We start from the raw sequence: 16628 nt of genomic DNA on the forward strand, positions 1-16628 counted from the left end.
AGGGGAACATGTAGAAGAAATAGGACAAATTTGGAATATATGAGCTACAATGAGTAATTAATGGTGGCTGCAAAGAGTAAAAATGTAAATTAGGTTGGTGTGGGCTGTGAAGAGTAATAATGTAGGCTGGAGATAGAATTTTCCTTGAAAGTTTTATTTTGTTCAGTTGAACATAGGGAAGGCGATTCATTATATTATCTTTGGGGTAACTCTTATTTTGACTATGAGGTTGTGGGTTTGGATATGTCTTCGTGTGAGTGTCTATCCAATAAGTCAGGTCCTCGGGCTTTGGCTCTCGACGAATCTGTCTGTTCACTTAAGGCTATGGAGCAAGTAGATCATGGGTTTTAGAGATGGAAAATGCTATTGGTACACCCATTTTGTACACCTTGGGCTACAAAATGGGGTATTATGACAAAAAACCCCTCATGAGGCGCATAGAGGCGCGTGAGGCTCATGGAAAGGCGCAGGGTATTTTAGTCATAATACCCCTTGTGTAGCCCAATATGTACAAAAATGGTGTACATGTAGCATGATCCTTTAGAGATAGTAAGATAGGTTCGAGCTGAAAGCTATTTGTGATAGAGGGATCTCTCAAGTTTGTCATATTATAAAAAAAAAAATTATTATTTTATACAATTAAGTAATAATAAATGAAGGAATAGTAAACTATTATTTTCATTTAGGGAATTGAAGATGAAGGAATAGTATCTTGGAGAGATTTAATAATTCTCATGAAGCTGCAAGTTTACAACTTTTGGACCATAGTTGTCAAAGGCACACCTAGTCTCAAGGCTTAGTTGAGAGTGCCTCACACTATGAGGCGTGTGTCACACTTCACGTTGAGGTTCTAGGTTCATGTCTTTTTGTTAACCCTAAACCTTAAAGTAAGAAAGGAGAATCAATACTACACCTAAAGGCTTTAGCTAGATTGTCATTGGAGAATTTGTTTTTTTCATTTTAACAAGGATTGAGAAATGAATGTAATTTTAACTTTTAGTATGACCCTAGAATTGTTTATCTTAGGATCTCCATGTATCATCCTAGAAAGTATGGCTTTTGTTGCTTAGGAGAGCTAAAGCCTAACCGTGCAAAGGTGTTGATTGATTGTAGCTATAGATCTTGACAAATTGTGATGATGTGCAAGAAAATAGGAAAATCCATGAAGGATAAGTGTCCACATCATTAGAGCTATGTTGGAAGTCAAAGGACCAAGCAACGCACGAGCTTAATCCTGATTGGCTCAGTAAATCAAGAAATCCATATTTCGGTTAGATTATGCTCCCAAAGAGCTTGGAGATAAATAAGCCAAATGAACTTAGTCTGAATCCCAGTAGAACAACACTTCTTGAGATATTTAAAGATAACAACCCGAAGAAAACCTAATCTGGTTAAGAGATGGCTATCGAAGTAATCTCCAAGTAGAGATGGAGATAATCTTCACAAAACATAGTTCAAATAAAAGGTATTGGAGTACCTATTTGATAAGTCTTCTTTTAGAGGCAATTATTACCATAGGATACACTTTTTTTCAATGCCATGTCTCTTAACGTTCATGAACTTGGGATAGGATATTCCACACTTATTCGATAATCCTTATCGACATCATTCCTAGACTCGCAAAAATAAGAGAAATCAACTAATTCTGTATGATATGGGTGGATTCAGGTAATTTTTATTGTGATCCTTATCATGAAACTCAACCTAAAAGGTGTATAAAGATCTCAAAGGGTGAGCTAAAGGTATAACTTCAAATACTATTCTCAATATTCTAGAAGCCATCTCCAATAACCTTTGCTAACTTAAGTATCGAAGTGACATCATCTAAGTCGAGCCTTAGGGTAGTTATTCTTGTTTTTGTGCGAAAGCACAAGCCTAGATCAATTCAAGACAAGGTCCGAAAATAAATAAAAATAGAAAAAAAATATAACAAAACAAAATGAAGCCATTTTTTTCTACATAAAGCTAACAATTTCTTAAAAAATATTGAAATTACATTAGCAGGTTACGCTTTGTTGACAAAAAAAAAAATAAAAATAGATAAAGGTAATCTCCATAAGATTTTGATGTGTTGAACTAGACAATGGGTTTGATGTAACAAATAGATTGCATTAGTTTGCATTTTACTTTATTTTCCTTTTACAAAAATGGAATAATGGTGTGGTATAATAACATACCAATCAAGTTTTTTGAAGAAAAATGTATACAAAAAATATAGATAATTAGGCAGTTAAGAAAAATATAGAATCAGTTTTTTATTTATTATATAATTATTTATTTTCTAAAATAATATTTATTAACTAAGATATAGATCGAAAAAAGTGAGATATGAAAAATATTACAGACAAAATTAATTTTCATTATATTTGTTAAATTCATCTGACAAACATTGAAAAAGAAGTCACATGACTTTTTATTTGACATTTTTCAGATATGCTTATCTTGATGCCCCTCTAGATAAGTATATTTTGGACTTTATAGATAAAAAAAAATGACACATATGTCCTTCAGTGCATTCTAAAAAAATTAACAAATAATTTTATAAAAATCTTAAAATATTTTTTAGTCTTGTTTTGATCATTCCATATCTTAATTCAGAAAGTATCTTAACCTTATTTTGATTCAATATTATTTTACTCATTTTAACAAACGCTGCCTAAGTGTAATTTTTTTCTATATATAACTAATTCCATATGAACAATTACTATTTGTATGTAAATGTATTCGATCTAAATAATAAAGTAATAAATTTAAAAGTTCAAACTTTTTCACTTTTCATTGTGTAAGGCCTAAGGCTGGCTATTCTTGTTTCTGATTCATTTCTATCTATGACATTTATCTTTCGTAAACTCACATAATTAATTTCCAACTTAAGTGTCTTTCACTTGCTAATTACTTGGTTGAATTCCATCACTTTGCATTTGGCACGAGATAAGTTTTTAGATTTTTAAGATTCATGATTTTTGATAATGTTTTTGAAATTTTTTGATTATCCGGGTTTATGCAATTTTATATTTGGTTAGAGTTAAACATTCTTAGAAATGTTAGATATTCTTTTTTCTAGAAATCTTACATTCTTATATTTGGTTTAAATTCAACTTTCTTGGGAATCTATGTTTTTTTTTCCAAAATTACTCTTATTTGATTTTTTGTTTAAAAATGATAAATTCTTTTCAATATATAAAATATTAGGACCTACAACCTTTTAGAAAGTTAAAATACGTTATTTTTTTACACATTATGTATATATATGTGTGTATATATATATATATAATATATATGTTTGTATGAATATATATATATATATATATATTCCTAAGAAACGGATTATGGCAAAGATAATTTTAAAAAGGGTATGAGATTATAAGAGGGTAAGAGGTGTTTTAAACTTTTTATTTGTTAAAAATTTTCGAAGTTCATGGGAATCTAAGATTCTTAACCTTTATGAAATTTTTTTTTTAGGAAAGTTGATTAAAAATAAATTCTGAGAATGTTATCTTTTTAAAATTATTTTTTTAAAAAATTATATCAAATATGAGAATATAGATTTTTAACCTAATATTTTTAAAAATTTAAATTTTTTTTCTATACCAATTGCCGTGATAAATTGGGAACATTCCTAAGGCCTAATTATTGGGCCCGTTTATAAGGCCTGATTATTGGGCCGGAGCAAAAGGGCTGTCCTGCTAAACAAATTAAAGCCTTATAGGCACTATGAAAAAGTCTAGAGAGCCCAACGGGCTCACCAACTGTCCTATCGAAAGGGGATAAAATGATGATTTTGCCCCTGCCCGCTCACTTTGCAAAGTGAGCCGCTGCTGCTCTCTCCTTGTCCGCTCGTCTCCCTTCCATGGTTGTCGCCCTCGCCTCGCCGTCACGCCTCGCCCTCGTCACCTCGCCTCCACCATAGGCGACGAGGCTACGGAGGCGATGCGAGGGTAGCGAGGCGATGGGCGCTAGACGATGGCCATGGAAGGGAGACGAGCGAACAACAATGGGCAGGGGTAAAATTATATTTTTGCCCATTTTCTGTAAGCGGCTTGGTAAGCCTGTTGGGCTCTGTAGAACGACCTAGGGGCCATTAGGGCTCAAAATATTTTGGCATCTCTCTCTCTCTTTTTGAATCATCCACCATGGAATCCATCAACCAAGCTTTCCTTCTTATTTCGCTTTCGTCGCTACTACGTTGGAATCTTTCAATCAAAGTTTTTTCCCTTTGGAAACCTTGCTCGAGGAAGCCTTCAGCACTAATCCTTGACTTGCAAAATTTGAGGTACGTTTGATTACTTCAATTGGGTGTTAATAATCTTCTCTTGATTTCGATTTGGGGATTTATCGATCGTGGCTAGATTTGTGTGCTATACGCAGTCTCTCGATTTCTCTCGGTTTGATTAATGATGACTATGTGCTTATTTTGTTGTTGTTGTTCTTGACAAAACCCTAAGTCTATCCCTCTTGAGCTTTACCCGAATCTCTCTCCCCTTCAAACCCCACTCGGCCAAAACCACTACATCGAAATGGCCTTGCCTATGGCAGCCATGCCATGTTCGTTAGCCACCGTGGCGGAGGCCAACATCCCCACACGGCCCGTCGTGGGTACAATACACGCGGTCCATGTGCGAAAGGTGGCGGCCGAGCATCTACCCTAACTTCTCTTTGATTAAGGGTTTTTCTTTAGTTGTTTGGATCTAGTGTCATCTTATTCCCTATTCTAATTAGTTATTCCATCTTTGTTTGGGTCTCTTTTCTATTTTGGGCTATCCGAATTCCCTTGTTTTAGGTAAGCCCGTTGAGATAATTAAAAGAACTGACTGGCCCATTCCAAATGACCCACTAACTTAACAGACTTGGACTGACCTGATGATCAAGACCCAAAAACCCATGACCTAAGAACTTTTTTGACTTGAATTCATGTACTGTTGATCAACTTAAACCCAGATCCACTTGACCAGCTGGACCAATCCAATCCACCTGTCCTGTGATGACGTCAACATCCGTGCCTTAGGTTGTTCCGCTCCATTTTTTTGAGCTTGTTCTATCCATGTGATCCGTCTATTGTTTAGGACACTTATTTTGGGTCATTAGGGGGTTGCCTCATATATTTGCTCTTCATTTAACTATGTTCTTATTTTGTTTTTGTGAATATTTTGTTAGGTGGCCTTGACACGTTCCAGGCAGGAGCTAGTTGAGCAGATTCTTAATCAGTGTGAGTAGTTGAACTGTATTCTGGTGTTTTTTATGCATGTTCGCAGTTCTTGTTATCTATTTACTATTGTAGTCTTAACTTATAAATCATTCATGACATCTCATTCTTTTAAATTGCATAAAATGGGGGGATAAGAATTAATTTTAATTGTTAGGAATTGATGATCATCTTGGAGTTTGCCTCCATACTACACAACTTTGCTTGATAATGATTATGGCATTACTGTTGCATATATGAATTTGAACATTCTAATGAAAGAGAACTATTATAATTATCTATTCATTCATGACATTGGAATATCTAATTCTAATGAAAGAGAACTATTATAATTATCTATTCATTCATGACATTGGAATATCTAGCTAGAACACTCTATGTTGATTTCATTAGCCGTTGGTGCACCACGTAGTTTATGGGTGAGAGATATGTTCCACTTCTAGTATATGATTGACACGAGAATGTTTTGTTGTTGTGTTGTAATGGGCGAGAGTTTGTTCCACCATTACATTTGATGTGATGTGATATGATATGATTGAATGTTAGTTCTACTTGCTCACTCCCATGATTGCACATGTTTCTTATCATCATGCTTTATTACTGTTCCTTTTTAGTTATATTAGCATGGCATGTTTGTATGTCTTGCTGCATTAATTCTTATTTCCTTGTGTTGGAATTCTTTTTACCCCACACCAAGTCTGTCAAGACTTACCCCATTCCCCCTAACATTTTTCAGATCTGGCTTAAGTGGTAGCAGGTTTAAGCACTAGAACTTAAAAGTTGTAAGAGCTCATTTGATAGGTGTTTTGGTCTTTTACTTGGTTATCAAGAGTTTTTCTAAGACAGCTTGTAAGCTCTTCAAAAAAAGGTTAGGCGTACCAACTTTTGGAAAAAGCTATTGGAAGAGCTTATAAGTTCTTCTAACTTTGCCAAATAGGTAAAAAAAAGTAAGCCTTTGAAGAGGTTATAAGTTCTCATTGACCAGAAAATAAGCTAAGCCAAATGCCCTCTCAATCAGCAATGAGACATGGTGATACCATAGTCATGTTGCTGGATACACAATGATTGCACTGACTATAGGACAGTGCACTGATTGTAGGGAAGATATTAACTATTTGGTGCATGATAATTATTAACTTTTATTATTGGTCTGTGATGGTATAATTAACACAAGGATGTTATTGCTTTATGATGAGATCGATTGAGGAGATATTCTGATAGTCTTTTATGATATTTACAGATACTGTTATTCATTTTGCACGCGATTATTAATTATAATGTTATACTTGACAATTAGTACAAATTTCATGAAATGAGGCTTACTACTTCCTAGTGGAGCCCACAATCCTATTAGGGGGTAGTACCAGTCACAGTTTCTATTTTGGTTCATGAAAATGTTATTGCCATGATTGTTGAAGATGTATTATCTAAGAGAATTCAGCATTGTTGTTTTTATTTCTACTTTTATAAACTTTTCGAGTAAGCGTTTCCATCATCTTAAAAAAGCATTTGGCGTTTCCTTGTGCCATGCAGATCAGAAGGATGAGTGTTTTTACACTGTGAGCTGGGCGTGCAATATTGATGAAATTCCATTTTTAGATGGTAGGGCAACCATGGAATCTCCCTGATCTTTAATTACCCATTACGACCCAAAAAGGGGAAGCCTGGTGTGAGGATTGGATGCAAGGTTTCCTGGCCTTTTCACTTTTCCTATCAATTAGGGAGTGCTTTTTCTGTCAATGAAGGTTTGGGAGTGCTTTTCTTTGATATTTGGATCGTTGTATACACCCCCCATATTTCACCCCGAAGCTTTTACACTTTGAAAGTCATTCTCGATTTTTACTGGTATTTTGCACAATATGGCATTGTTATTATTTTCAAAATCTCATTTACAGTTTTACACAAGCTTTTATTTTTCTTGAAAGAAGGTTCAAATTTTTATTAGATTAAGTTAAATTACAGACCTGAACAGAACCAAACTAACTACAAGATGGAACTGAAAGACACCAAAAGGTCCACCAACAACTATAACCAAACACATCCTAACCCAACCCCCCAAAATGAGTGGCAGAAACCTCAAACTGGGAAAGGAAATGAGACTCAAAACCATAATGCCTTCAGAATAAAAAACTGCCAGAACCAACACATGCCCAGAAAGGTGATAAAGCTGCAATGAAAGAAAGATAGACAGATGCTAGGCTGATCAAAATGCGGTTGCCAAAAACCAACAAATAGAACTTCCAGCCAAACTTCATGTGCCAATAAAAAAGCAGGGATCATTTCATTAAGAGCTTAAGAGCCAACCTTCATTAGGACTCAATCTTCCTTCGTGTGCCAACATATCAAGTTGCAAGTTGCATCAGACCCTGGATAAGACCCACCCACGGGGAAAACAGATCTGCCGAGTGGGAATTGCCCTTTCCAAGATTATGGCTTTCACAATAACTGAAGGCCTCCAATCCCAGCAAGTAGAAAACTTAGAAAATGACTAGGCACCACCCATGGAGCCAAAGATCCAAACCAAGAGGCTTCATGACCCTACAACAATAAGAAAACTCAGTAGCTAGCAAAAATCCCATTGAATTCATTGCAACCCACTCCCTCTTGAACCACCCGCTGATGATCAATAATAGCCTTTAAAACACCAGCCTCATCCTTAGCCAACAAATCCCGCTCATGGTCAAGCTGTGTTGCAAATGAGTGGGGGCAACCTTCATTTTGAATGCTGCAAAGGTCTCTGCCATAACAAGTTGTGAGTTATTTTCTTATTGGTTTTTTAAGCTAAATACTGAAAGGAGAGTGCGTGAAATTGGTTAATTTTCTTGCATTTTCTTGGAAGCCATGATCTAGTCAGGTTCACTTCCTAGGTAAGGCAGAACTGGGGGACTCCACCTTGGTTTTTAATCTGTGGTGCCCACAGTCAACGAATAAGAAAGCAGCACTGCGTGCAGCTAAAGGGGCGCTATGATTCTTAACATTTACATTCTAATCAAACTGCTATGTGAAGAAAACACATCTGTTAAGTGAGTACTTGGATTGAAATTTCAGAGTATAATATGATTTCATATCTATGGTTTTGTATGAAAGATGCTTAATTAGCTTTTTCCTAATTGTTAGCAGCTTGAGTAATTTCTTTTTTTTGGGCTTGGACTTTGAATAATGTTTTTCTTTTCAATGGAAAGATAATCATTTGTTTGCCTTAAGGATGGATAACGATAATCAGTTGGAGAAATCAGACCATAGATATGAACAGTTTTTACATTGAAAAGAAAAACATTCTTCTATGTCCGAGCCAAAAAAAAAAACATTATTAAAAGTTGCTTACAATTACAAAAAAGCTAATTAAACATCTTTTATACAAAACCATAGATATGAAATCATATTCTACTCTAAAATTTTGGTCTAAAGTTATTCGCTTAGGTAGTATTTGTTAACTAAGATATATATTGAAAAAATTGGGATATGGAAAGCATTTCAGACAAAAATAATTTTCATTTGTGTTTGTTAAATTTATCTACAAAGAAGTCATGTGACTTTTTGTCTTAGATTTTTCAGATAAATTTATCTCTTCCTTCTTCTTTGGACAAGTTATCTTGGATTTTACAGATAAGTTATCTTGATAAAATTTTATCTTACTCATTTTAACAAATGCTACCTTAGTAAATGTGCTTTCTGCACATAGCAGTTTGATTGGGAATGCAAATGGCTGAAGAATTATAGCGCCCTTCAGCTGACTCTGGGCACCACAGCATTTCTAAACCAAGGTGAAGTCTCCCAGTTCTGCCTCAACTGTTACCTTTAAAGTGAACATGACCAGATCATGGATTTCAAAGAAAATGCAGGAAAATGAACCAATTTCATGTAGTTTCCTTTCAATATTTAGCTTAAAAAACCAATATGAAAATAACTTATAATTTGTTATGGAAAGGACCTTTGCTAATGAAGGTTGCTTCCTCTCATTTGCAACACAAAGCTCGAGTAAAACAATAAACAAGATTTTTGAAAACAACAATGCTATATTGTGTCAAATACTTGCAAAAATTGAGAATGGTTTTGAAAGTGTAAAGAGTTCGGGGTGAAGTTAGAAGTATATGTAATGGTTCAATATCAAAGAAAAACACGCCCCAGAACTATATTGACAAAAAATACTCCCTTCATTGTCAGAAAAGGTGAAAAAGCCAAGCAACCCTCACGTCCACACCTCACATGGGGTTTTCCCATTCTAGATCGCAATGTCTAATTAAGGATCAGGAGATTCAATAGCTAATCAAAGTCCAGGATCAGCTCCTCGAGTGCAGCCAGAGTGGACTCCAAGGTTGACTGTCGTCTTTCAGCAGTGAAATTTAGCGGTGGTGGTGGACTGAAGCCAATGCTGCCAAGATTAATGCCTCTACTAAGCTTGTCTGGTCTGAAAATCTTGTCAAGGCTTTCACTTCCTGCAAATCATCATTGGAATTATTCTGAATATTCAACCCAGGAATCTGACTCTCGATAGAATCCCTGTTGATAATTATGCTTTAGTTGCTGAGTCATCCATGAGTTTAGGAGGTTGTTATTTTTTTCTTCTGTTGCAGATTTTTTAGGAGTTTGTTATGTGCTTATCAAGTCAAGTTTAGTTGCTTAAATTTAGCTTTCTGTTGAAAGACTATAGCTGATTACGGGATTTGTAGCAGGTTTTCAGGATTAGCAGCTGATTTAGTTACAAATCTCTTGTATTTAAGCTTCTGTGAATTTAATAAAAAGTGTGTGAGTGATTTCAGCTTCTCATCAGTTTAAACAGTGGTATCAGAGCCGTCATATCTTGAGGGACCTTGTGAGTATAAAAAATGCAATCTGAGACATCCTTTACAGCTGCGGCACCTCCTGTGTTCGACGGAGAAAACTATCAAATGTGGGCAGTGAGGATGGAAGCCTACTTGGAAGCCAATGATCTTTGGGAAACAGTGGAAGAGGACTACGAAGTTCCACCTTTACCAGAGAATCCAACAATGGCACAGATCAGAAATCACAAAGAGAAGAAGCAGAAGAAATCCAAGGGAAAAGCTTGCCTTTTTACAGCAGTTTCATCAACTATCTTTACCAGGATTATGACTCTCAAGTCAGCAAAGGCAATTTGGGATTTTCTCAAGAAAGAGTATGAGGGAAATGAGAAGATCAAAGGGATCCAAATGCTGAACCTAATCAGAGAGTTTGAGATGCAAAGAATGAAAGACTCAGAAACTGTGAAAGAGTATTCTGATAAGCTTCTTTGCATAGCAAATAAGGTAAGGATACTTGGTGGTGAGTTTCTTGACTCTAGAATAGTCCAGAAGATTCTGGTTACTCTTCCAGAACGTTTTGAATCAACAATTTCTTCTTTGGAGAACTCAAAGGATTTGTCCAGCATCTCTTTGGCAGAATTGTTGAATGCTCTTCAGGTACAAGAGCAGAGAAGACTTATGAGGCAAGAAGGAACCATTGAAGGGGCTTTACAGGCCAAACTGCAGATCAAGGGCAAGAAGAAGCAGGGGAAGAAAGGAAGTGCTGATCAGCCTTGCAATTCAATCTGGGGGAGCAGACAAATCAAATTATCCTCCATGCCAGCATTGTGGAAAAAAAGGTCATTCTCCTTTTAAGTGTTGGAGGAGACCTGATGTGAAGTGCCACAAGTGCCAGCAATTAGGTCATATTGCTAAGATCTGCAAGAACAAAAATCAACAGCAGCAAGCAGGTGCACAAGTAGCAGATCAACAAGAGCAAGAGCAGGAACAATTGTTTGTAGCTACTTGTTTTTCCACTGTCAGTTCTGGAGAAAGTTGGTTGGTGGACAGTGGTTGTACTAATCACATGACAAATGATGAGGAGTTGTTTCAGGAACTAAGCAAGTCAACTACCACTAAAGTCAGAATAGGAAATGGAGAGTGTATTGAAGTCAAAGGAAAAGGAACAGTTTCCATTGAAACCTATTCAGGTACCAAGCTTATACCTGATGTTTATTATGTTCCTGACATTAATCAAAATCTTTTAAGTGTTGGACAGCTGCTTGAAAAAGGATACAAAGTCCTATTTGAAAATAGGATGTGTTTGATTAAGGATGCAGAAGGAAATGAACTGTTTCGAGTAAAGATAAAGAACAAAAGTTTCTCTTTGGATCTTATGAAAGAGGAACATGATGCCTACAATATTTCAGAACAGACAACTGAGTTATGGCACAAGAGGTTGGGACATTTCAATCAAGCAGCACTATTGCTGATGAGGATAAAAGAAATGGTGCAGGGATTGCCACCTCTGGTTGAGCATTTACCAAATTGTAGAGCTTGCCAATTTGGTAAGCAAACAAGGTTGTCGTTTCCACAACAGGCTTGGAGGGAAACAAAAAAATTGCAGCTCATTCACACTGATTTGAGTGGACCAAAGATAGAACCATCACTGAAAGGGAGTAGATATTATATAGCTTTCATTGATGATTTTACAAGGATGAGCTGGATTTATTTTCTCAGGTTTAAGTCTGAAGTTGCAGGTATTTTTTGGAGATACAAGGCTTGGATTGAGAATCAAAGTGGATGCAAGATCAAAGCCATTCGATCTGACAATGGGACAGAGTACATCTCAAACCAGTTTACTCAATTTTGTGAAGAGGCTGGTATAGAGCATCAATTCACTGCTCCTTACTCTCCACAACAAAATGGAGTAAGTGAAAGGAAAAACAGAACTATTGGTGAGATGGTGAGGTGCCTCCTTCATGAGAAGGATCTTCCTAAAAGTTTTTGGGCAGAGGCAGCTAGCACTGCTATATTTCTCCTCAACAGACTGCCTACAAAGGCAGTAGAAGGAAAAACACCATATGAGGCTTGGTTTGGCAGTAAGCCTCAAGTTATGAATCTTAAGGTGTTTGGTTGTCTTTGTTTTACTTATATTCCACAGGCAAAGAGGGATAAACTGGACAAGAAGGCAGAACCTGGTATTTTCATTGGCTATAGCTCACAATCAAAGGCATATAGAGTCTTTCAACCTGAGACTGGAAAGATTCTAATCAGCAGGGATGTTCATTTTGTTGAGGATGAGAAATGGTGTTGGAAAAAAAAGGAAGCAAAGCAAACTATTCTACCTGAGTTAATTCCAGATGAAATTGTGGATGATCCAACAGTTAGAGGAACCAGATTGCTCACTGATATTTACCAAAGATGCAGTGTTGCAATACTAGTACCAGCAACTTTCAGTGAAGCGGAAAATGACCCCAAATGGAAGGCTGCAATGAAGGAGGAGATGTCAATGATAGAGAAAAATCAAACATGGGAGCTGGTAGACAGACCTCAAAATAGAAATGTTATTGGTGTGAAGTGGGTTTTTAGAACCAAGTTGAATGCAGATGGCTCCATCAATAAACATAAGGCCAGGTTAGTAGTTAAAGGCTTTGCACAAGTACCAGGAGTTGATTTTTCAGAAACTTTTGCTCCTGTTGCAAGGCTAGACACCATTAGATTGCTTTTGGCCATGGCAGCTCAGAAACAATGGAAGGTATGCCAATTAGATGTCAAATCTGCCTTCCTAAATGGCTACTTGCAGGAGGAGATTTTCGTTGAACAACCAGAAGGCTTTGCAAAGAAGGGACAGGAGGATAAAGTATGTCCACTGAAAAGGGCATTGTATGGATTAAAACAGGCCCCTAGGGCTTGGTATAGCAGAATTGATGACTATCTCAAAGAGCTTGGGTTTGCTAAAAGTCTAAGTGAATCCACATTATATGCTAAGAGTTCGAATGTTGGCATCTTGATTGTGTCCCTATATGTTGATGATCTTTTAGTAACAGGAAGCAATGTCAAGCTTGTTGAAGAGTTCAAAGAAGATATGAGGAAGGTTTTTGAGATGACAGACCTTGGAATGATGACCTACTTCCTTGGAATGGAGGTTAAACAAGATCAGCAAGGAATCTTTGTGAGCCAACAAAAATATGCTAAGGAGATTCTAAGGAAGTTTAAGTTGGAAGATTGCAAACCCATGGTCATTCCTATGAATCAAAAGGAAAAGTTATGCAAAGAAGATGGAGCTGAGAAAGCTGATGAACATAGCTACAGAAGTCTGATAGGCTGCCTAATGTACTTGTCTGTAACACGTCCTGATATTGTTCAGGCGGTCAATGTTTTATCCAGGTTCCTACATTGTGTAAAAGAGTCTCATCTCAAGGCTGCAAAGCGTGTGCTAAGGTATGTCAAGGGAACTCTAGATTATGGAATTCAATACAGTCATAATCAGGAGCTCAAGCTGCTAGGGTATACTGATTCAGATTGGGGAGGATCTGTGGATGACATGAAGAGTACTTCTGGGTACTGTTTCACACTTGGCTCAGGGATTTTCTCATGGTGCTCAAAGAAGCAAGATATAGTTGCACAGTCTACTGCTGAAGCTGAGTTCATAGCAGCTACATCAGCAGTGAATCAAGCTTTGTGGTTAAGAAAGCTTCTAGTTGATTTACAGCTGGAACAAAAGGAGAGGACAGAGATTTATGTTGACAATCAAGCAGCCATATCTATCTCAAACAACCCAGTGTTTCATGGAAAGACAAAACATTTCAATATTAAACTTTATTTCATTCGAGAAGTGCAGAAGCTAGAAGAAGTTATTCTGCTACATTGCAGAACCAATGATCAGTTAGCTGATATCTTCACTAAAGCTTTGCCCAGGGACAGATTTGAAACTCTAAGGACTAGGCTTGGTGTGTGCAGCCACCAAAGCAAGGAGGAGTGTTGATAATTATGCTTTAGTTGCTGAGTCATCCATGAGTTTAGGAGGTTGTTATTTTTTTCTTCTGTTGCAGATTTTTTAGGAGTTTGTTATGTGCTTATCAAGTCAAGTTTAGTTGCTTAAATTTAGCTTTCTGTTGAAAGACTATAGCTGATTACGGGATTTGTAGCAGGTTTTCAGGATTAGTAGCTGATTTAGTTACAAATCTCTTGTATTTAAGCTTCTGTGAATTTAATAAAAAGTGTGTGAGTGATTTCAGCTTCTCATCAGTTTCAACAATCCCAGTCATTTCACAGAGAATTCAATGACAGCAAGAAAGATGAGAAGATCACACTTGAAGAACAAAAGCTTTCATGCTTGAATGGACTTTAGTGCTCTCATTTATTGGAGGGTCATGTACCTGTACTTTCAAAGAAAATTTGACATTAGACTGTTGAAATATTTGGAGGCCAATACAGTTAGGCCTCTTATATGTACAAAGAACCAGCATTTTTGGAGCATATATATACCACAGTATAATTAAGCTCATCTGATTTGCATTTTTGAGAAAAACCTCCTTGTGAGGGAGGGGGAGAGGCCATAAGATGGATCTCAAAGACTTATTTTTCCTTCATAAAGAAAATGTTCTATCAGCAGCAACTTTTCTTGAAAAGGCAAAGCAAGTAGTTCAGAGATCATGCTTAGAACTTTTTATTGTGTAAAATTGTTCCTAGCTACAAGCTCTTTGTTTCATTATCCCAATGGATTTATTTGTTGATCATGAATGCACTTCACTAGATTCAGAACAAATTTTTTATTTTATTTTAGTTCTAAATTTTTGTTTTAAATATAGATGACAAATGCATACAACTCCTATAAAGGTAATATGTTCACCTATAAAAGTAACGAATTCTAAATTTAATTTACTGCGGTGTGACGTAAGGAGATTCACGAAGAATAAACACACACACAATGCTAACTTTTGAAGAGTAATCAAGTGTCTTTTCACAAATGTTGTCATTTGCATGAATGTATCTTATTATATTTAGAGATATTTATGTATTGACGGTTTCAGATTTTGTTTATATCTTTCTCAAGTGGTGAGAAATTGGGTGTTAGTATTATAAATGTTAGCATTTGCATCAAAAGTTTTTAGATGTTTAGGGGGGGTTGAAGTTCAGCATTTTAAAAACTTCTCTTGGCATCTGTATATTGTTGTAATTGAATGAATGTTTTTTATTTGTATGTTTTTATACTTGTTTCTTTATTTGGTTTTGGTTTTGATATTGGGAGGTTTGAGGTATGTTTTATTTTTAAAGTGTAGACGTTTTGTGTTTTTGTTTCAATGAATTTCTTATTTACAAAAAAAAAAAAAAAAAATTGAACTTCCTGGCTCACAAAAGAGGTAAAAAAGGGTGGAAGGAAAACACCAAAAGAATCAAGTTGAGTTGCTACCTATATTATACTAAATTAATATCATTAAATGCCAATAATGAAATCCATCTTCAAATAAGAGAAACTAACCTTAAGATTATGCTGCAGAAATGTAGCATTACCTGTTTGTTCTCCTATCAGATCATTCTTTTCTAGAACCACATTAAGCCTATCAATTTAAACACTAATGGGCCTGCTTGTACATTACTCAGTGATGGGGGCTTCAGAAAACTGACCATGTCAAAATCAATAAGGAAATTAAACAAATTAAGCACCATTAATAGCCACAAATTAAGAATTTGACAAATGCAGGGCAGTGTGTGAAAAAAGAAAACAGGTAAGGCCCTGTTTGGCTATTGAACAGCATAATACAAGGAAATTTTATTTCTTTCTTTTCTAATCTTTCTAGAGACTCTCCCTTCAGGCTATTATAACAAAACTACATCCAAAAACTCTTTGGTAATGGAAAAATATGATGGGAACTGAGAAGTTACCAACCATAATCTCTAAGTTATAATATCTAATTTTAAATCACATATGGCTTCGTTTTTTTTTTTTTTAATTTAATTATTCTTGATTTAGTTTATAATAACAATAGAGGTCGGATTTTGATAGTAGTGTTAAAATTGCTCTTTACAGATTTGAGTTGTGGAAGTGTTTTATTTGTGAAAAAGCAAGAAAAAGATACTGTTATAAGCACGACTCTTTCACAACCCTTATAAAGCGAGAGGTTTGTGCATTGCGAATGCCTTTTAAACAACAAGAACAATAGTTGTATATATTTGGGTACTTCCACAATAGTGGAGATTGGGAATGGAGTGCTGGCGGCAGGAAATGTCACTGGTAATTCAACTCCTGTTTGGCTAATGGGAAAATAAACTGGAAAAAGAGGAGAGAAATAGCAAGGGTGAACAGGAAAACAAGGATGATATTGTTTTAACCAATTTGTCCACAAATCTTTGTTCCAAATGCTGAAAATGAAGCCATGCCCCCTGCTAACTGAACATCATCACCTCGCTACATAGCTAGCCGAACAAATTCTACCCACGAGGATCACCGAAATTAGGCTTCATCAAACAAAGAATGATCTTTGTGAAAAACTGCAGCACAAAAATAAATTAAACGGGAGGAGAACCATTCTATTGATTACATGAAAAACTTATATACTATTGATTACATGAGAGAAAGTGTGAAATAACTACCTCCACTACTTCTAACTACCTAGCATGACCTTAACCACGATCCTAAAATCAAGCAACTACACAATAACTAAATTGACTAAGTAAAAACA

The 16628-nt window shown here is 35.9% G+C and overlaps 1 protein-coding gene across 1 annotated transcript; it reads left to right on the forward strand.

The window, feature by feature from the left end:
• The first annotated feature begins 3989 nt into the window (after positions 1-3989).
• LOC127792133 (uncharacterized) lies at positions 3990-10818 on the forward strand. Its single transcript, XM_052322503.1, has 3 exons — positions 3990-4273; positions 5155-5206; positions 6737-10818. Exon 3 carries the CDS (start codon positions 10030-10032, stop codon positions 10816-10818), a length of 789 nt encoding a protein of 262 aa, XP_052178463.1. The 5' UTR covers positions 3990-4273; positions 5155-5206; positions 6737-10029.
• Positions 10819-16628: the final 5810 nt, after the last annotated feature.

Source organism: Diospyros lotus, chromosome 15, assembly GCF_014633365.1.
Source record: "Diospyros lotus cultivar Yz01 chromosome 15, ASM1463336v1, whole genome shotgun sequence".
Taxonomy (NCBI): domain Eukaryota; kingdom Viridiplantae; phylum Streptophyta; class Magnoliopsida; order Ericales; family Ebenaceae; genus Diospyros; species Diospyros lotus.

Bases quoted from the DNA above. Each gene is read 5' to 3' on its own strand.
- LOC127792133 (XM_052322503.1), top strand. From the start codon at position 10,030: ATGCAATCTGAGACATCCTTTACAGCTGCGGCACCTCCTGTGTTCGAC.